Genomic DNA, 23,082 nt, shown 5'->3' on the forward strand with positions numbered 1-23,082 from the left:
ACAATACTTATTTTTAACATTTAAAAAGAATTATTGATATAAATAATTTAAAAGCATTGTATGTACAATGCACAATTAGAGTAACATTTAAAGAAATGCAAGCCAATAGATTTTTAAATCTTTCTCCTCAATCTTTTATTGCAATTATATAGTTCTAGTTTTCCTCTATGTATCAGTAATGTGCTTTGATTTTTCTTGGCTTATTAAGAATGTTTCCATTATTCTGAGATCCTTTACCCATTAATCCTTATTAGCCTTTTTCCTTTTATAGGTCCATAGCTCCCTTAATGAAGAAAAGGCTTCTTGCTCTCTCTGGATCTGTGTTATCATTGACTTGATGGGAAATTTCAAAATTACTAGTCCTAGACCTAGTCTTAGTTCTAGTTCCTGAAGTTTATTTCAGTTCTAGTTCCTGAAGTTTATTTCAGTCTTAGTTCTAGTTCCTGAAGTCAGTGTTATCACTGACTTGATGGGAAATTTCAGAATTACTAGTCCTAGTCCTAGTCTTAGTTCTAGTTCCTGAAGTTTATTTCAGCTAAACCTGAATTGTTACTGAAGAACATTCTGCTGATGCTGGAAATGGCCTTAGACCTTCCCTAAAATTCTAACTTCTCAGATAATTCAAGGTATTCTCCAGCTTTTTCCCATTACTGGATCAGAAAAAAAAAAAAATCCTGAGCACAATAAACCCACATTTACAAGAATAACATGCTAGAAGGAACCGTCTTTTTTTATGTCATCACTTTCCTGACATTTGACATCTTCTAGAGTATGTGAAAAGTGTTAACTGCTATAGACCAGACACACTGTTATAGGCTGGCATCTCTCAAAGACTGAACTTTCCTTAAAAGATGACATCCAAGCACATTTAAATAGATTTTTTAAAAAACAGATCATTTCCAGTTGCTTTCCTTAATAAATCCTTATACATGACTAATTCTACTGAGCATTCTATATGTATAAAATGAGAAATTTGTGAGTATAGATGGGAACTTAAAAAGTGAGCATGGATAGAGAAGAGGTTAAGGATTGTGTTCCAAGGCACTTGAACATTTAGATATGAGGAAGAACAGAGGAAGAAGCAGCAAGAAGTTCAAAAGAAAATTCAACCAGTGCAGCATAAGGAAACCAGGAGGGCATGATTTTCCAGAAGACAAAGAAACAATTTCATAAAGTAGGGGGTATCCAACTGTGCCATTTACTGCTTAGTATCTAAATAATATGAGAACTAAGGATTGACCATAAAATTTGGCAACCCAAGTGTCACTTGTAACCATGACAATTACATACTTCTCAGCCTCAATTACCTCCCCTGCAAAAAATAACAGGACCCATTTCATGAAGCAGTGTGAAGGATTAAATAAGACAATAATACCTGTAAGCACCTAGCATAATATCAGCAACAGAGGAAGAGCTCAGTAATGGGCAGGAGGGTTTTAAATTACTGATACAGCCCGAAGCTGTCTGTATCATAGACCTTGCAAAATTTTATTGAACACAGGATGCCTGACAACTCTGTGAGAGAGAATTTGGCTGGAGAAGAGTCCAGTGTGAATGGAAAAAGCAGAAATGATTACAGCTCAGGGAAGAAGCTGGAACCAGAGACAATGAGGAGAAAAATAGCTTGTGTAGGGCAATTCCTATCCTTGCACAGCAAATAAAGGAACACACCTCTTATGACTTTGTGTTTTATCCTATCTCACAACTGGTAATTGCATACCTTTTAAACATTAGTTAATATTTGGAAAACATTTGAAAACAACAAACTTCCCTTAAGGACAAACGGTATGTAAAGCTTAGTCATCTAAATAAGCACAATATCACAAGTTAAAATTCCACTCTTATCTCTTACACTATATATTGTCTACCTCCATAATTTTACAATCAGCCCTTTTACATTTTGTATCTGCATAAATAATGATAGACTTATTATACAGTTCTTGTGGTCTTTGATATATAAAATTATTCCATTTTGGCTAATTTTTTAGTCAATGGCCTTCTGATTTTATAAGATTTCTCCTAATTTTTTCCTCTCCTCATCAGATTTAAAATTAGCTATGTACTTGGTTCATAGTAAAAGTCGTAAGCGATGGCATGTCTTACAAAATAACTAAAAGCAATTTGCGTTATTAGAAGTGTTTTTCATCATGATCAGCATGACCAGGACATCATGATCATATTAAAGTTAGAGTCTGGATGAAGTATAATGAAAAATAATTTAATGCTGTAAAAGGCTGGTTGAAAGTTTGCCCTCAAATAATGCATTTGTGTGAATGATTTCTTTCTCTATAAATTTTTTGAAAAAAATACTAATTTTTGGAAGCTTATCTTATGCATTCTTTCAGAACCATCTTACGCTCATTTTCTATCTTAACATTTACACAGGAAATTTGGTTTGCAGAGCAAAGCATATGTTCTCATTTATGTAGGTCTGACATCAGTGATTAAAAGTCATGGTTGACTTGCAAGAAACGTATTTGCTCAAATATATAGCTTATGTCTTCTTAATTTATTTCGAGGCAAGGTTTTTATTCTAAAATAAATTCAGAACCGATAAGTATAGTAATGAAAAACTCAGATAAATCAGTTTTGGAAACTGCAAAACCAGTTGGAACTTACCTTTTCTAGCTTTCTCCAATTACTCTTTGGATTTTTAAAAAAATTTTAAAGAAAATGAAGGTAGTGAGCTCAAAAAACAGCAGTTAAATATCTAGTGAGCCCACACTCATCTCAAAGATTCTAGACACTAAAATCACTATAGGGATTATAGGAAGTTGGAAAGTCAAATGCCCTCCTTTCATACATACTGTGCAACGAACATTCCAAACTGCTGAGTCTTCTGTTATGGCTGCTCATTTCTAAACAGGTTATGGACATTTAAGAAAGTGAAAACTATTCTAACCTTTGTAAAGGCCAAAAATTAAATGTGAAATGATTTACTCCAAATTTCATTCAATGATTTTGCAAATCCACTGGAAAAATAAATACTTTTTAATTTATATTTTTTGTGGAACCAAAAAGTAATACTAACACTGAAAATATAATAATCACATATTTGGTGGTATTTTAGTTCTTGACTCCAAAGATGGGAGAGAGAAGCAAGGAACAATATTAACTAATGTTTTTCATCAGCCCTTCCTCACTCCCCCAGTGAGAGCATTCTCAGTTGGTAAAAAGCTCAAAGACGGGTAAATTCTTGATTCATTCAAGTATTTCCAAGCAGGAGTGTATTTCAACCACCCCAGAATGGAAACAATGTTCTCTGGACAAAAGCTCTTTAGAGAAAATAAATTTTTTATAAGTTTGATAGCTTGTTCACTTAATGCTTGTAATTCCCTTAAAATCAGGCAATATTTTCTAATGTCTTACTTTAATCAATTATTTTTCATTTAAAACTCATCTAAACCATTCTTCGGCTATTCAGCTAGAAGTATTAAGGTAGTACATGTCATAACTAGAGTAAAAGTTTGAAAGTTCTGATTACCTTCCCACTTCCAAAAGCACAAAAAGAACTTATAAATATTCTGTGTTTCCCATTGGGCACAGATTTCTACCTGCAAGGTTTCAGTTGGAACTTGAGTTTGGCTAATTTTCAACTCAGCACTTCCTTTATTTATCCTTTGCCTGTTTCTCCCATCTTTTTCATTTCTTCCTACTATAGCTGGCTGTTTACAAGCTAATGCCATTTACTAGACCACAAGCCACAGGCAATTCAAAAATCATGATGTAGTAATCTGCCTTAAGAACAGCTTAAATACCTGCTAAAGTATGCTAAAATTGTACCTCAAAGTTAAAATTTGTCTTTTTAAAGTAAGATCATAGATTCCCTTAACTTTCCTTGTTATTTGGATTTAAACCCCCAATTTTTTAAGTATGTCTATGTTTCACATTCTTTGCCTTTGGTCTTTGAAAATGGCTGAAATGTTAATTTTCTCTATTCACAGGGAAACAGACTTTCAGCTTCTATGTTAGACCAAGAGGACACACCAAGAATAGACTGGCATCAGTCTTCAGAATTGCAAAGTTGGTAACAAATCCAAACATGCTTAATGTCTTTACACCACATCAGGTTAACAGAAACAAAAACAAATCACACCCTTTGGGACTATATGCTATAGACAACAAATGAGTGGATGTCTCTAAAGATCTAGATTTAGCCTAGGAGTGTGGGTATCTTTACCACTTTTCAGCCACTCTGTCACACCAGATCAGAAATGAGTCTTAGCACCCAGCAGCAGCTGCTGAAGTGTTCTCTCTCTGCACTTTCCAGAAACTATTGCTTTCCTTCTGCCTTTTTCAGCTCTCACTCTAATTCTGGTACAAGGGTTGTTTTCTGCTCAATTCACAGTACCTTCCCATAACTGCCTCCCATGCTCTTTGCCTTAATGTCTCCCATGGGTGTTCTTCTCCGACAAAATCTAGAAATTCCGGCAGCAAAGTGGACACCTGGGCATTAAATGGCCAGAGTTAGTGAAATGCAAGATTTCTGGTCCCAGATGCAGTCTCCGAAGGAGTGGAATATCTCATCTTTCAACCAAAGGTTTGTTTTTCTATCTGGTTATAGACTTTTTCATGAGAATGCAGAAGTTACATTTCTCCTGTGTGGCACTCAGAAGTCATAGCCACATATATCCACGACAGGCAAAAACCCCAGCGAGAATATGCTCTTTCAAACTATCTGAAACTAATTCTGACACAGAAACAAACCACCAGGGAAGGAGTGTTTACCCCACAACATTGCTATTTAGAACAGAATTTTAGGCCCAGCCTCATTTATTTAGTCACTTTATAATATTGTTTTCATCTGATCAAGTATCAGAATGCACAAATCTTAAAGGTACTATTTTTACATTGTTATAAGCCTAAGAGGAAATTTGAAGGGTCTCTTGGTACATTCTCATCCCTTTTTTTTAGACTTCATACATTATTTTCCCAAACCGTTAACGAGCACATTTAAAAAACAAGAATAAAATCCCTCAATGTCAAACTTCATGGGCCTGGAAGTGTGCAGTCAATTCTGTTGAAATCCATCCCCCATCTCATCTGCCCCTGCTTATATCCAAACCACAATTCTCAAATTTCTACTGCAGTTGTCTTTTTCTTATTTAGGTATTAGAGAACAGTTGACAATCTTACCTTGGAAAACAATTCTTTCTATTTATCCTAGTTCCAACAACCTGTCCTCAGATAGTCTTAATTTCTAAACTTCTTAGGTGAATGTGTAGGGCTCATAACCGACAATGGATACCTACTACAAGTGAATTTCTCTAACACTGAGTACATTTAGTTTCTTAATTAGACAGCCCGTACAACTATCCAGTTGTGAAATGCAAGAAATGATCTAGTAAAGCTAATGACACTAGGAAGACAAAAGTAAACTACATAATGAAGTATCTGATATTCTTCTCTACATATGTAATAAGGTATTTTAATAAGCTAAGTCAGTTTGAATAGTTAAACCCTGAATAACCGTCACAAATTGTTCTCTGAATTTAAAGCAATATTCCATATACAATCCAAAACCTTAGAGGCTGGTTTTCAGTGGCTGCTTCCTGCCTGCAAAGTGCTAAAAAAAGTCTTATCCAACCACTTCAAACGCATACATAAATAGAAGAGCTTTAATGTAGATATCAGAAGAAATATAAAAGAAATATATAAAAGGATGACATTGTGATAAGAAATGGTTGGTTGCAAGACTTTTCGAGTACACTATGCAGAAACTGACAGGGCATCTGTTTAAATTTCAAAAACGATCTACTAAGTGGAGTCCTACCTTCATGGTGAGAAAAATTGTTGAAAATAAGGAGGTCAGTAGGTCTGCACACAGGTAAATTATAGCATCCTCTGACATTTTGAACTGATTTCAGAGAAAATATAGCTCTTTATCGACCACACCAGAAATTATGAAACTTATCATAAACAAAGAATCATAGATTCTCAATCAATTGATAAACTTTTAACCAAGCAGGAACCTCCTGACACCATTACTGGCCTAGGGTTTCCTAGCTTCTGCTGAACCCTCTTCAGGGATAAGAAATAAGTTCCAACATATTACTCCAAAATTGTCCTCCCTTTCACTCTCAGCTAGTGTTGTAATGGAAAATAAGAATGCAATCTTTGCCACAAAATAGCTCTTTAAATGTATAAAATAACTAATATCATCTAGTACCAAGTCATTCAAGTTTAGACTCTCACTCAGTTCCCTAAACCATTTACAGAAGGAAATGGCTCCTGGACTTTTTAACGTCTTAACAAACAACTCTTAATATCTTAACAAAGTTCAGGTAATCAATATTCTTTAGGAGTGGGACGCAGAGCTAGACACAAGAATCCGTACAGGGCCTGAAAAATAAACAAGTAGTTCGGAATTATTAAGTTGATCTGGAATCCTACATGTATGAATTTAGTCAAAGATTGCATTTGTTTTCTTTTAGTAGCTGGAGATAATAGGAAATATATGTATTGGTCTCTGGCCCTGGTTCCTGGCACCGTGCTACTGAAGCCCTTGTAACTTCCTAAATGATAAGAGCACTAGGAACATCTTCTCTTTTAATATTTGGTCTTTGACCCCAGCTTCTAATAAAGGGCTCCTAAATCTCCTGGAATTTCCTGGGTGATAGGAGTGTCTTTTGTTCTAACAAGGCGACTCTGGGTGGGCTCCCGGATGGCTCCTGGATTGGGGCTGGTCACCAGAAACACTAAGCCATAATTAGAAGCTTGGAATTTTCAGCCCCAATCCCCATTCTCCAGAGAGGGGAGAAGGACTGGAAAAGGAGTTAATAATCGATCATGCTTACATGAGGAAACTTCCATAAAATTCCCAGAAGTACACAGTTCAGAGAACTTTCAGGTTAGTGGACACATCCACACACCAGGGGGGTGGTGTATCCTAACTCTATGGGACAGAAGTTCCTGAGCTCTCGGGACCCTTCCAGACCTCACCCTTCAAGTCTCTTTATCTGACTGTTCATCTGTATTCTGTATCATATCCTTTAACTGGTAAATGTAAGTAGGTGTTTCCCTGAGTTCTGGGAGCCACTCTAGCAAATTAATGGAACCTGAGGAGGGGGTCCTGGGGACCTCTGATTTGCAGCCAAGTCAGACAGAGGCTGTCGGTAACCTGAGGACCTACTACTTGCAATTGGCATCTGAAGTGGGGAGCAGTCGTGCGGGACTGAGCTCTTAACCTGTGGGACTGAGCTCTTAACCTGTGGGATCTGATGTTATCTCCAGGTAGATAGCGTCTGAATTGAGTTAAGTAACTGCAGGACACCCAACTGGTGTCAAAGAATCGCTTGCTGAGGGAAAATTTCCATGCATCTGGTGTCGGAGGTGTTGTGAGTGTGGCAGTAGTGTGAGAGTAAAGGAGAAACATAGGAGGAGGACTGAAGGTTTTTCCAAGCAGTAACCTAGATGAAACGTTGCTGTTTTGTGAGTTTCTCTAATAAAACGCGTAGATCATTTTCATTTGACATTCTTTCAAAGGGCATTTTAAATTTATTAAATTTATTGTTTTCTACAAATGGTTTCTTAGAAGTTTAGGATTTTTGATCTATTCCTTTCTGATTGTAATAGGCATCTACTTTTTTATATCTCCAGACCTTCACATACTGTTATTTGAGACATATTTCTATTATTTGAGACAACTAGTCCTTATTCCCTTCCCCACCAATCCTGGCTGTAGCTGGGGCAGCCAATGAATTGATTGAACCAAGAGATGGGCATGTGATCCAAAGTCCTTCCCTTTTTAAAAATTGGAACTAAACAAAGAGATTATGTTCTTCTCTAGTGATGAAACTACAAGATGCAGGAACTGTCAGAAGTAATGTCCAATGTGTGATGAAAAGGAAGACCCACTCTGTCTGTGTTCTAGATCCTGTTTCCAGTTGTCCCTGAAGCCTAGCTGCATACCCTGAGGTTCTCCAAGGGTACCTGAGCTACTACTTTCATTAAAAGGAAAAAGGGAAAAAGAGCCACTTTGCCGGCAAAACAAGTCCTAACTTAAATACAGATTTTTCTATCTAAAGTTTTTATTTATTCCTCCCTCCCAATTTTATGTCCTATGTTAGCTTTCTACTGTTGCTGTAACATAAACTTGGTGCCTTAAACAATATGAATTTATTGTCTTGGAGTTTTGTAAGTCAGAAATTCAACAGGAGTCTCATTGACTAAAAGTAAGGTGTTAGCAGAGCTGTGCTCCTTTCTGGAGGCTCTAGGGAAGAAAGCTTCCTTGTCTTTCTAGCTACTAGAGACCATCTTCATTCCTTGGCTCAATGATCCTTTCCTCCATCTTCAAAGGTAGCAATGCTGCATCTCTTTAAAATTCTTCTGTAGTCACATCTTTCTCTGACCCTGACCTTAAGTGAGAAAGATATTTTAAGGACTCTTGTGATTAACTTGGACCTACCTGAATAATCCAGGATAATCTCATCTCAAGGTCCTTAATTTTAAGTACATGTGCAAAGTCTCTTTTACTAACCAATGTAGCATATTCACAGTTCTGGAGGCTTAGGTATAGACACCTTGGGTGGGGGTGAGAGGATGGGGGTAGAGGGATGGGACATTATTCTGCTTCCCACTAAAAATGACAACAGCACTCCATCTCTCACATCATTCAATTCAGTAATAAAAATATATTAAACAGGAGAAGCCAGGCACTCTGCATATTAATAGCAGCCTGTTAATCAACATTATTTGGAAACAGTTGTTTAGTTTAGTTTCAAAATGACTCCTTCAAAATTGATTTTTCTGGAAAGGAAATTTCTGCTGGTTTTATCTTTTCCTGAGATTGAGTTTGAAGATGTTTACTGGATTTCCCCAGCATACAATCAGAATTCAATCTTTGAAATGTAGAATTAAATGTATTTCCATACCCACATCCTTGAAGCCTGAGGCTGCTATCATTCCTGAGTATAGAGAGTAAACACAGCATCTCTCTTTGTTTTACTAATTGCTTTGTTTCCCCAAGCTGCTCGCACAACATCTGCCAGGGCAGAATGCACTATTTCCACACACCAGAGAACCACTGCCTGCCAGATAAACTACTTAAGCTCCGTGGTGTAAGGGCAAGTGCTTTCCAGGCACTCAGCAGGGAGTTTTCAAGAGGCAAAAACTTTAAGCAGAAATGAAGCTGAAACGCCTCCCCTCCCATCTTTAGAGTGGTTATGGAGTTGTGGATTCTGCGATGATCTCATACTGCCTGCAATTTTATTGATTTTGTTTTTCAATAGAACTGTTAAAGATGACAGTTCTCAGACAGGCAGAATGTGGGCAGATGCCCATGTTCTCACACAGTTCTGCCAAGATATTTTTACATCTTTCCACACATAAAACGAAATGAAGACATGTGTTATAGATGCATGCTCCTGGTACCCCCGCCCCCAGAAGAAGGGAGTTGATTGTGTGCTTGTTTCCTGGATGAAGTATTAAAACAACTCTACCTAGAAAAAAGTGAACAGCACTTCCAAAACAAAAGAGGTTTGCTTCTGAGGCACCTTATAAGCCATTCCTAATTACCAAAACACACTGAAACAGCAGTTTGTAATCATGTGTCATCCCTGCTAGTTCTAATTCCTAAACTTCTTGTCACATCTACTGGTTAAGCATCAAAATACAAAACGCTGTAACAGCTTAGGCTCTGTTGATGTTCAATCATCTACTGTGCACCAGAAAGGCTCATTTCAAACATGGCATGAAAGGAAGAAAAGTAAGCAAAAACCAGACTCAGAAGAGACTTGAAATAACTTGCCCCCAGAAAAACACTCAAGGGGAAAAACTGCAAAATCATAGCCTTACCTTGGGAGACTTGGGCAGACCCACTGTCTTTTCTTCTGCTAAGTTGAGCAGGCTTAACTTTGTTTCCTCCACGGAGGGATGTTTGGGAGGGCGAGGTGGGGGGTACGAGAAAGAGTTTTCATATCTCCGCATCATATAATACTGTTCTTCAGGGATCTCTTCAACCAGAGTCTTGACTAGAAATGATCCTGGATCCCCAGACAAATTATTAACTAACTGAACAGTCATATTCACGCGGCCAGCAGGAATTTCCCAGCACTCCTTGGGGTTGGCAAAGTCACTTATGAGTAGATAAGAGTCTGTGATAGCTTCCTCCAGCCGTAATCCTGGTGTAGCGGCCAAAATGTCTTCTTCAGTGAAAAGATCTCTCACAGAAACCTTCACATTGAAGGGCAAGTGGAACTGTGCACAGAGCTCAGAAATCTGGTACTGCTTCTTATCATGAATCACTTCTACAAAATCTCCTTCCATGTACAAAGGGAGCAGTGCTGCCTCATAGGATTTTTTGAGGATTTTTTCACAAGCCAGAACGTTCACCACTTTTTTGATCCCTTCACAGAGGACTTCCGTCGTCTGTGAGTGTTGCACTAGAAACTGGTCCCCGGCAGATACAGATGACAGCTCGTCATGGGGGGAATGAAAGGCTTTGGTGGCCACCACGTGGAGAGGCTCCTTTTCACTCTTTGCTATCCCAAGGTCATAGGGGGTTGGGAACTCCCGAGGTCGCCGCTTGAATTTGCCTTTATAGCTAGGGGGGATCAAGAAGTGTCTTTTAGGAAAATTGCTTCTAATTTCTGAAGCTAAGATCCTTGATGCCTGGCACTTTTTGTGGATCACAATGGTTTTCCCAGGTTGTAAAACGTTTCTGGGTAGCTGGTTTCCTTGGGGCGCTTCTATGACTTCAGCCACTACGGGGAACTCTTTACTGGTCATTTCAAAAAGATCTTGTGTAGATAACAGCTGAAGAAACCAGTTGGAATCATAACTGTCTGTAATGTCTTTGACTTCAACATCTAGACTGGGGAGGATACGGACTATATCCTTTCTAACTGGAAAACAAAAAGACATTTTGTGTATCAAAATGTTGCTCTGAAGTAGTATTAAAATCACTCCAGGGGTACCATAAATAAATTTCATTAAAAAAAATCTCAGATGCTCATGATATAACATTTCTTATGTATGACTTTCCTTTTTTAAATTTAAAAATGAAATCGATGGTAAATAAAAACAATACCCATAAATCTGCCTGATTTTAGAAATAGACATTAACCAGTATCTTGGAGCCCCACAAACCTCACCAAAATCACATCCTCCTCACTGCAACCTAAGAGTAATCATTCTCCTGATTTTGGTGTTAACCATTCCCTTGCTTTTCTTTGTAGTTTTATCACACATAACATACATGAATATATGTACACGTGTTTAAATGTGTATGTGTGTGTTTTTCCAGAAAATTTATTATATCATTTTAGGTCATGCTTTTGAGGTCCAGATATTGTACATAAAATTATCTTAGAAGAAAGTTTGGGTACTCCAAGTAAGACTCTTCCTGCATAAGGCCCAAGACACATTCTATATACAAATTCTATCCTGTGGGATATAACCGTATTGCAAAATCTTGGGATATAAAGTACTCAAGATTAATATATGGAAATGGATATCAAAATGCAGTCTTTTTCCAATGTGAAAACTATTTCTTTCTCTGCTGGTGCTATATTAACATCTAGTTAGAAAAGGAGTGGCATAGGATGGGTTACAGTCAAAGGAGCCACTCAGGAGCCCTAGATTTGCTGGTAGAGTGCTTACCAATGTATTCTTTGCCTAATGTGTCCCTGGGGACTAATGAATCTCTGTATTCTTTCCAAGAGCCCACTGTCTCAGAAGTCTTTCTTTGAGACTACAGAGACACTTAAAATATTGTCCTGAAATCCTCTGCTCTCCATATACTGTCCCACATAGTATCCTTATAAATGGTCTTGCATTTAAAAATAAAGTTATATGTTAATATCAACAGGATTTTATAATGGTTTATATTTTCTTGACATTTTCCTAACACTTAATGTTTTATAGCCTTTTCACAATCTACCATTGTTTCCCAGTACATCTAGCCACCCGTCTGTCAATATTCTTTCTTCCCTGTATGCTTTTGAAAATTAATAATTTGGAAGATTTAGAAGACAGAATGTTTCTCTTACAAAACATTACCTATATTATTACATTTTATATTACTGTTTATGCAGCCTCTGAAAACTATAATTTGTGTCATATTACTTGCACATGCTGTGTAACAGAGTTCCTAAAAACACAGTATGAAATTGCATTATTTTATTCTCTTGAACATAAAATAGAGAAAAGAAAAAAACCGACGGTTGCCTATAGGCTGAAGTTCAATAAAAATTATAAAGATTCTCCATTAAAAAAAGAACGGAGGGGGAACGCTAAAAAAAAACCTTTACCAGTTCATTTTATAAAGTTTAGCAAACCCAAACCTTTGAGATTGTTGCCACAGGTTTCCCTGAACCCCAAGGTAATTTTAGAAACTTTAAAATCACACTTATTTGAATCAAAAGGAACGGTGTTTAAGAATTGTAGAGCTAGGACTAGATGGGTTCATAGACTCAGAACATTTCTCAAGTTGAGGGAACAACTTGACACTGGTAGAATAGATGCCATTAAGGACTTTCTGAGGGCTTTAAATTGACCATAGGGACCCTAATGCAAGCTAGATCCCAGTCTGTATTTCGGTACAATGGGTTCGGTGGGGAAAGAATTAATTGTCTTAATAACTTAGGACAACTTTATTGCCAGAGAAAGCCTCCGGGCCAGGCTATCTAACTTCTGTTAAATTTTTATGTACCCAATTCCTGACCTATCTTCAGTACTTCTATACCAAATTCACTGAAGATGTGCTAGCCTATCTCATCCTACTTGATATATCAGCAGCATTTGACAGAGTACATTAGACTCTTTGCTAGAGTTACCTCACTTATTTCCTTCTTATAATTCTTCTCAACTTTTTTTCTGGTTTCTTCTCCTCTACATACCACCCACTCCCCCCCCACACACACCTTTTAATGTTTCTTCGTTCTCCTCCTTTCTCTGTCCACACTCACACCCACATGATCTTACACAGTCTCATGTTTTTAAGTACCATCTGTATGCTGATGACTCCCCAACATGTATCTCCAGCTAAATAATTCTGCACTCCAGATAACTATTTAAGATCTCCACTTGGCTATCTAATAGACGTCTCAAAGTTAACATGCTTAAACTGAAATTCTGATCTTCTCAACCCAAACCTAATCTATCTGTTGCTCATTCTCCTTGTTTGGTGCAGAAATCTGAGACATCCATAGCTTCTCTCTCTGTTTTCCTAACACTCAACATCCATTACCTCAGAACTACTCTGATCTAAGCTACATTATTTCTTGCCTGGTTTATTGCAGTGGCTTCCTAAAGAGTCTTCTTACAGTCAAATCTTTCCAGGGAAGCCAGACAGTCTTTTTAAATGTTAAATTGATCATATCTTTCTCCTGTTCATAGCCCCACAGTGGCAGTCCTTTTCACTTCAGTAAAAGTGAAAGCCCTTACCGAGGTCCTAGGTACCACGTTGATCTCATCTGCCACTGGGTTGCCTCATTCTAATTTACTGCTCCCTCCATGACCTCCTTGCTGTTAATCAGGTTTTCAAAAAGCCTGTTTCGGGCTTCCCTGGTGGCGCAGTGGTTGAGAGTCCACCTGCCGATACAGGGGACACGGGTACGTGCCCTGGTCCAGGAAGACCCTGCATGCCGCGGAGCGGCTGGGCCCGTGAGCCATGGACGCTGAGCCTGTGCATCCGGAGCCTGTGCTCCGCAACGGGAGAGGCCACAACAATGAGAGGCCTGCGTACTGCAAAAAAAAAAAAAAAATCTTCCAACAAACAAAAGTCCAGGACCAGATGGCTTCACAGGTGAATTCTATCAAACATTTAGAGAAGAGCTAAGACTCATCCTTCTCAAACTCTTCTAAAAAATTGCAGAGGAAGGAATACTCCCAAACTCATTCTATGAAGCCACCATCACCCTGATACCAAAACCAGACAAAGATACTACAAAAAAAGAAAATTACAGACCAATATCACTGATGAATATAGATGCAAAAATCCTCAACAAAATACTAGCAAACAGAATCCAACAACATATTAAAAGGATCATACACCATAATCAAGTGGGATTTATCCCAGGGATGCAAGGATTCTTCAATATACATAAATCAATCAATGCGATAAACCATATTAACAAATTGAAGTATAAAAGCCATATGATCATCTCAATAGATGCAGAAAAAGCTTTTGACAAAATTCAACACCCATTTATGATAGAAACTCCCAGAAAGTGGGCATAGAGGGAACCTACTCAACATAATGAAGGCCATATATGACAAACCCACAGCAAACATCATTCTCAATGGTGAAAAGCTGAAAGCATTTCCACTAAGATCAGGAAAAAAACAAGGATGTCCACTCTCACCACTATTATTCAACGTAGTTTTGGAAGTCCTAGCCACGGCAATCAGAGAAGAAAAAGAAATAAAAGGAATACAAATTGGAAAAGAAGAAGTAAAGCTGTCACTGTTTGCAGATGACATGATACTGTACATTGAGAATCCTAAAGATGCCACCAGAAAACTACTAGAGCTAATCAATGAATTTGGTAAAGTTGCAGGATACAAAATTAATGCACAGAAATCTCTTGCATCCCTATACACTAATGATGAAAAATGTGAAAGAGAAATTAAGGAAACACTCTCATTTACCATTGTAACAAAAAGAATAAAATACCAAGGAATAAACCTACCTAGGGAGACAAAAGACCTGTATGCAGAAAACTATAAGACATTGATGAAAGAAATTAAAGATGATACAAACAGATGGAGAGATATACCATGTTCTTGGATTGGAAGAATCAATATTGTGAAAATGACTATACTACACAAAGCAATCTACAGATTCAATGCAATCCCTATCAAATTACCAATGGCATTTTTTACGCAACTAGAACAAAAAATCTTAAAATTTTTATGGAGACACAAAAGACCCCGAATAGCTACAGCAGTCTTGAGGGAAAAAAAACGGAGCTGGAGGAATCAGACTCCCTTACTTCAGACTATACTACAAAGCTACAGTAATCTAGACAATATGGTACTGGCACAAAAGGAGAAACATAGATCAATGGAACAAGATAGAAAGCCCAGAGATAAACCCACGCACCTATGGTCAACTAATATATGACAAAGGAGGCAAGGATATACAATGGAGAAAAGACAGTCTCTTCAATAAGTGTTTCTGGGAAAACTGGACAGCTACATGTAAAAGAATGTAATTAGAACACTCCCTAACACTATACACAAAAATTAACTCAAAATGGATTAGAGACCTAAATGTAAGACCAGACACTATAAAACTCTTAGAGGAAAACATAGGAAAAACACTCTTTGACATAAATCACAGCAAGATCTTTTTTGATCCACCTCCTAGAGTAATGGAAATAAAAACAAAAATAAACAAATGGGACCTAATGAAACTTAAAAGCTTTTGCACAGCAAATGAAACCATAAACAAGACGAAAAGATAACCCTCAGAATGGGAGAAAATATTTGCAAATGAATCAACAGACAAAGGATTAATCGCCAAAATATATAAACAGCTCATGCAGCTCAATATTAAAAAAAACCAACCCAATCCAAAAGTGGGCAGAAAACCTAAATAGACATTTCTCCAGAGAAGACATACAGATGGCCAAGAAGCACATGAAAAGCTGCTCAACATCACTAATTATTAGAGAAATGCAAATCAAAGCTACAATGAGGTATCACCTCACACCAGTTCGAATGGGCATCATCAGAAAATCTACAAACAACAAATGCTGGAGAGGGTGTGGAGAAAAGGGAACCCTCTTGCACTGTTGGTGGGAATGTAAATTGATACAGCCACTATGGAGAACAGTACAGAGGTTCCTTAAAAAACTAAAAATAGAATTACTATATGATCCAGCAATCCCACTACCGGGCATATATTCTGAGAAAACCATAATTCAAAAACACACATGCACCCCAAAGTTCACTGCAGCACTCTTTACAATAGCCAGGTCATGGAAGCAACCTAAATGCCCATCGACGGATGAATGGATAAAGAAAATGTAGTACATATATACAATGGAATATTACTCAGCCATAAAGAGGAATGAAATTGGGTCATTTGTTGAGACGTGGATGGATCTAGAGACTGTCATACAGAGTGAAGTAAGCCAGAAAGAGAAAAACAAATATCGTATATTAACGCATATATGTGGAACCTAGAAAAATGGTACAGATGAACTGGTCTGCAGAGCAGAAATTGAGACACAGATGTAGAGAACAAACGAATGGACCCCAAGGGGGAAATGCGGCGGGGTGGTGGTGGTGGTGGTGTGATGAATTGGGCGATTGGGGTTGACATGTATACACTGATGTGTATAAAACTGGTGACTAATAAGGACCTGCTGTATAAAAAAAAATAAAATAAATTTTTCAAAAATTAAAAAGTTACCTAGAATTTGGAAATGACATACTTAAGTTTTCAAACTGAAACAGGCTTAATTAATTTTTATGGCAAATTTCGTTATATCTAAGTATGTGTCTAAAAGAAAGATAAATCAACATTTTTTGTTTTCTTATAAAGAAGTTAATTATATAAAAATATTTTTTAAAAATAAGAGGGGAGATAAAACATTACAATCTTTATCATCTTTAGACTACCACTGCTTACATTTTGGTATATCCAGTGTGAGGATGTGTGTGTGTGTGTGTGTGTGTGTGTGTGTGTGTGTGTGTATTATACATTTTTAAACAAGCATTTTTATCTTACAAGTAATCCTCCCTCCCACCACCAGAAATGAAAATGGTTATAGAAAATGAGCTAAATTAGAAAATTTCCCAAAAAAAGTTATCTTGACTTCAAATTGATAAAGAGATAAGAAGACAGCAACTCGGAGCATGAGAGACATTCCTGATGGTGTTTATTACAAGTTTTTCAGTTTCAAACTAATCTAAAGTAAAAACAGCATATATTCATGCAACATTAGTTTACACTTCCCAAATTTTCTTCCTGGGTAAACATGAATTGTTCTGGTTTGGGTAAGTTTTCTGTTTTTCCAAAGGGAGCTCTTGTGAAAAAGATTTCCATTCCATCTTCTCTAAAAAGGTAGCATTGCTTTCTTTTCTCTGCTTCTGAGTCATTTCATTAAACATTGTCTTTCTGCCTATTCTTTCAGGGAAAGTCCCTGTACAGTTAGGGTTAATGTTAATCATAATGTGATGCTTTTCTGCATTTCCCACTGCAACAACTCTTTTAGCCAAGTGTGAATTTGGGGGACCCCACTAAAAATTATCTTTAAAGAGAAAATAAAGGTATACATTTAAGCTTGGTTAATGTTAGGCAATGCATGTTTCCTTGAAGAGCTAATACTCAATTCTGGAATACTCTTTGTCTCAACTCAGCATTCAAGGACCTATCCTTTGCAATTAGGCCTGAATTAGCAGTACATGGTAGGAAATCTACTGAGACAATCTTATTCAAGTCTTGAAGCAAGATGGTTGTTTCTACATATTTTTTTCTTAACAAATTTTGTAAATTCTAGCCTGCAGTTTTTCTCAATTTCTAGTTTCTCCTATATTATTATTATTAAACAATTCATGTATTTTTTGCAAATTTTCACTTTCTAAGTTTGATTTTTTAATTTACTTTCCAAGACTATAGTTATTTTTCTCTAAAGTGCTTTCATAAATTTTGTCTCCAGCTCTCATTTATTCTGTGAATTGTTTTGTTTACATTTTTGCATCACATCATACTCTTCATTATACAATGATTATTCAATGCACTAATAATTTCTGAACTTGCCTCATTCCAGACTTTTAAATTAAAATTTGCTTTACAGTTCATCTATTTGGTCTCAATTTTCTTTACAAATATTCTGTGAATTAATTTTTTTCCATTTATTCAGTTTCATTTCAACTTAAGAGAAGCTATACAGTGAATTTCCATTTTGTTGGGTGGTCCTCCTCTGGTTCTACTTCTGTTTGTATTTATAAATAGATAAAGTTCCTTTTGGATCACTCTCCAACATTTGTAGCAGAAAAAAAATCATCAGGACTTTCCTTGAACAGCCTTGCATTTGATATGGCTTTATTTGTAACACTACTCTGTCTTTTACATTTTCATTTAGTTTATAAAAGCTAAGAAAAGTGAAGAGCCATTTTCTTATACTGAATGATACAACTAACATGTTTTCTTCATTGATGTGTCAACTTGACTGGCCTGTTGTAGCCAGCTATTTAATCAAACACTGATCTAGGTGTTGCCATGAAGGTATCTTGTAGACGTGGTTACCATCCAAATAACCTGACTTTAAGTAAGGGATGTTATACTCAATATGTGGATAAGCCTCATCCAATCAGCTGAAGGTCTAAAGAGCAAAAACAGAAGTTTCCCAGAGAAGAAGAAATTCTGCCTCAAGACTGCAGCATAAACTTCTGCCTGAGTTTCCAGCTTGTCAGCTAGTCCTATAGATGTAGAACTTATTAGCCCCCATAATTACATTAGCCAAGACCTTAAAATTAATTAAATAACTAATTAATATATAATCATGTATAGATAATATAATACAATTATATATAATATCAATTTATATAATATTATATACTTTTTCTCTGGAGAACCCTGAATGATCAATCGTTAATTATTGGTAGTTTAAGAATAAATAAATAAATATATGTATATACATATATATACACACATATATAGTAAAAACTGTACTTTGCTTGCTGTTTGACGTTTTTATTAGCAGTAAGATTTCTGCCTAAAGGAAGAAAATGAAATGGAAGCTGGCTAGAGCATCCACGGGTTCTAAAGATCATGTTATGTCACAGTACTTTCAGGGAAACATTAGGAAAAACATCACTAATAAAAATTGAACCTGTTATATAAATATAAGTGATATCAATTTTGGTGCCAAAAAGTGAACATTCATTCTCCTTAGCTATTAAGTTCATAAATATGTCATTGTAACAAATCAAATCTGGATATGGTGGGTGAGAAAACCTTCTTGATACCTAAATAGGAACTTTGTACTGTACAACATATATAGACAGAAGCAATTATTTTAGTTGTTTCATTCATTCATTCATGTATTTAATTTATTGAATAATGAACATTTACTTTATCTCAAGCATTGAGAAGATAAAAAGAAATACATAAGAAATTGACTCAGATGCTTCCATAAATTACTAAAAATTATGTTGTGTTAAAAAAATTAAGTTTATAAATTACACTTATCACTTAGTAATATTAGCAACCAGTCCTTTCAGGGTTATACTAGGTCCAGGAAAAACTCTGGCCTAGGACCAATTTAAGTAAGTAGTGAGGTTTATGGGTAAAATATGTTGCTTTTCAACTCTTTCTTCCCTCAAATTTGCCATAGGGTAAAAAGGAGAAAAAGAAAGAAAAAGTTTCAATGAATCTAAAAGATGTCTGCAATCCTTAAACTAGATAAAGATTGAACTCAGATGGAAGAACGGTCAATGATTCGGTAGAATAGAAAAAGGAAAGCCTATGTGCCTAAGGAGTTTGAGTCCAGTGAAAAGTCAGCCTTTTTTACCCCACACAACTCCCCAAAAGTTTTCGAATTGGAGGCATAAAGCCCCTCTGAAGGTGGAGGAGAAGGTAGAGGACAAAACAAGGGATTATGTGAATGTTTGAAGCATGGTTAAACCCAGGTCTTCAGCTTTAATTTGGGGAAGACAGGTGACAGCCCCTTCCACCTCTCTCTCTGCAGGAAACAGTATAGGGTCATAGAATCTGGAAAGTAGGCATAGGTGAGCAGGGGAGAAGCATGGAACTGAAAGCAAAGAAGGGAACTCTAAATCTATGGGGGAACAGTGAAAGCCTCAGCAACTTCTCCACTCAGTTACAAGAGTTTCATAACCCCCAGGAGGTATCAAGAAGATTCTTTTCAGATGAAATTGAACAAGTCCTGGAGGAAAGACTCACAGGATCTGAATTTGGGGAATTCTCCAATGAAAAAGCCAACAAAATGAAACCTAAAATTCATAAAACAAAGAGCTTGTATATCAATAGGGGCTCACTTGTAAATTAAATTAAAAATGTGTCTAACACGTAAATATGAACAAATGGGAAATAACCACCAAGAATTTGAGGAAAACATTTAACAAGAATGACAGACTAAAACTTTAAAAAAGGCCAAAAGAGGCAGATAAAATGCAAGGAACAGTAGAAAACTTTAAGAAATAGTAGTATATTCTCAGAGAGATAAGATATTGAGTCCTTAAAACAAGAACATGTTAACAGTTAAAAAATGGTATAAGAAATAACTCTTAGAAATTAAAAATATGATAGCTGAAATTAAAAATTCATTAAAACAGTTGGAAATGTAGTTAAGAAATTTTCCCTGAGGGTAAACCAAAGACAAAGAGACATAAAGAAAATAGTTCTACATTAGTATGGGAGCTTCAACATGAGATTAGAAGTTACAGAAGGAGAGAAGAGAAAAACAGTTGAAAGGCAATTATCAAAGAATTTATCCTAGAAATGAAGGACCTGAATTTCCAACCTGAAAACTTTCCTCACAATGAAAGAACAGACCTACCACAAAGCACATTACTGTGAAACTTCTGAATACCATGTAATCTCTTAAAGGCAATACTGGAAACAATAAGTTATTTGAGTCCAGAAATTGCTAGTAAACACAGAAGCAAGTCAAAGAGTAACCACCAGGATGTTGTTAAATCGAAGTCCCAGGACAACACTGTAATGGACTAAATGTTTGTGTCCCCTAATATTCATATGTTGAAACTCAACTTCATAATGTGAGGGGGTCAGGAGGTGGCATCTTTGGGAGGTGATTAGAATTAGATGAGGTCATGAGGATGGAGCCCTCATCAGTGAGATCAGAGGCCTTATAAAAGTCACCAGAGGCTTTGCTTCCCCTCTCTGCTCTCTGTGTAAGGATACTGTAAGGATAAGGATACTGTAAGTCTGCAATCTGCAACCTGGAAGAGTTTCCTCACCAGAATTCCACAGTGCTGGCACCCTAATCTCAGACTTTCAGCCTCTAGAACTGTAAGAAATAAATTTCTGTTGCTTATAAGCCACCCAGTTTATTGTATTTTTATAATAGTATCCCAAGCTAAGACAAGCATCTATGTATTAGTTCTAGAGAGCCACAAATACAGACTGGAGCATGAGGTTGGAGGGTTCCAGGAGGAATACTTCAGGATAAAAAAAATAACAGAAGTGGTAGATCTCTTGACAGTTTGGGCTCTGGAAAATTGCAATGAATGGCTTTTTTTGTTTTCTTTTACAAAGATGTTGGAAAATACTTCAAGACTTAGGAGAGGATTGAAGAAAACTAAGAATTGAAATAGTAAGGTCATTATTACAGAAAAATAAAGCTATACAGAAATGGAATTATGGTCATTATCTACCACTTGATTCAGCAATGAACTGTCACAATAATGAAACTGCAAATGCTTAACCATAACTTATCATATACTGAGAGAATGGGGAAAGGGAAGAGGAAGTAGGAATATAAGACCATTAAATCTTCATCACCACACATGGAAGTCAGTAGTTGCTGTCTAAAACTGATCACTTGAAAAATAGCAGTATCCGTATATTATTGGAAATGTGAATGGAAATATAAGAAAGCAGGAGCGAAATATTTAAAGGAGTTACCTCAGAGTAGCAGAATGTGGGGGCAATTTGGGAATGGTCAAGGGCACAAGGTTTGTTGGTAACTTTGTCTTTTTACTACTGTTTGACACTTTTGACTTTGATAAAAATGGAAATTAGTTTTGAAAATACATGAGAGAAAGACAAAGTCTCAGAACACTAAAAGATCAATGTATTCTTTTCTTCTATTCATTTGTCACCTATTATACAATATTCAGATACTGCCTTTCTGATATCATCATTCTGCTTGTGTGATTTCAGCCCTCTGTTTATAAATGAATTATGTCATGTACTTGAGCAGAAACTTTTTCCCAAATTTGGATGGCATTAAGTTTTTCTCCTAAAGCAAAACGTAACTTTCCAACTCTTAAAATTTCCACAAGTAAAGAACTACTTATCAATCAATACACCAAAACATAACTCCATTAAAAAGTTTTAAAATCAAGATTTTTTTGAAGCCGCTTTAAACGGCTGGCTCCATTTTTCATTTGCAAATATTATGCATTCCATTTGTTACACTAATATGAATTTTATCTTCCTGTTAAAGGCACAAACAGAGTCTGCTATGACTTATGTGAAACCAGTAGTTAGAGGTCTTGGATGGTTATTTATACCTCTTTTCCAAAGAGAGTTAGTTTTTAAAAAATCATTAAATGTAGGGTAAGGGTTAGAGGGGGTTGGCCTGTGACCAAGAGTTCCCAAAACAAATATTCCATTTAAACACTCTGTGCTACATTTCTTTTTTACAAAGCCTAAATTTTCCCATTAGTAACATTAAAAACTAGTACTAGGAGTAGAATATCTTATATTTCCTCTTTTCTCTATTTACTTGCTATGTTCTCTTTTCCACAAATCAATATTTCATAGCTTCCTATAGTTCTCAGTCTTTTCCATCTTGCTTTTCCCCCTAAGGTTTCTCTAAAATCTCCTACCCCTGACAGACCTATTCTTTTTCTTGTCACTTTAGAAAAGAAGGGCTCAAGTCAAGAGGAGTTTGAACTGTGCCTGACACTCAAAGTCACTGGAAAACAACTTAGCAGGCAACATGCCCTTGACTTCAAGGCAAGTTTGAATCTTCAATATAAGAAAGAATCATGTAAAACAAGACCACAATTGATTAAAAAACAGTTTACATTTTATATTTAGAAGAAAAATGCCTATAACAACAATAATTTTTTAAATTTGACTTTTTGTGTTGGACACCCATCCTCTATTTTCAGGAAATATTCTGTAGTCAGTATACATGCAAAGCAGTCTCATACAGTATCTGTCCTGAAATTGCTATACAATGAGAACTAATGTTTAAAATAATCCTTAAGAAATTAAAGGTCCAAAATAATTAAAATCAAAATTCAATTTTAATATCATTAAAGAATGGAAATTGGACCAAAACATTTGGGGAAGGATTTTACTTCATCTAAAGACTTTCTTCTGGGACCTTAGCTAACATGAAACCATATTTAAGTCCATCTAAACACTTCTGTTAATATCCCTTGCTCTTCTGTCAATGTTTATATGTA

At 36.3% G+C, this 23,082-nt stretch overlaps 1 protein-coding gene across 1 annotated transcript in view; it reads right to left on the reverse strand.

The window, feature by feature from the left end:
* THEMIS (thymocyte selection associated) overlaps positions 1 to 23,082 on the reverse strand; it is a 162,516-nt gene that overhangs the window by 79,356 nt on the left and 60,078 nt on the right. The window contains exon 4 of the mRNA XM_019951938.3: positions 9,796 to 10,844. Within this exon, the coding sequence (XP_019807497.1) occupies positions 9,796 to 10,844 (1,049 nt within the window). The remainder of the gene's footprint in view (positions 1 to 9,795; positions 10,845 to 23,082) is intronic.

This window comes from Tursiops truncatus, chromosome 12, assembly GCF_011762595.2.
Source record: "Tursiops truncatus isolate mTurTru1 chromosome 12, mTurTru1.mat.Y, whole genome shotgun sequence".
NCBI lineage: Eukaryota > Metazoa > Chordata > Mammalia > Artiodactyla > Delphinidae > Tursiops > Tursiops truncatus.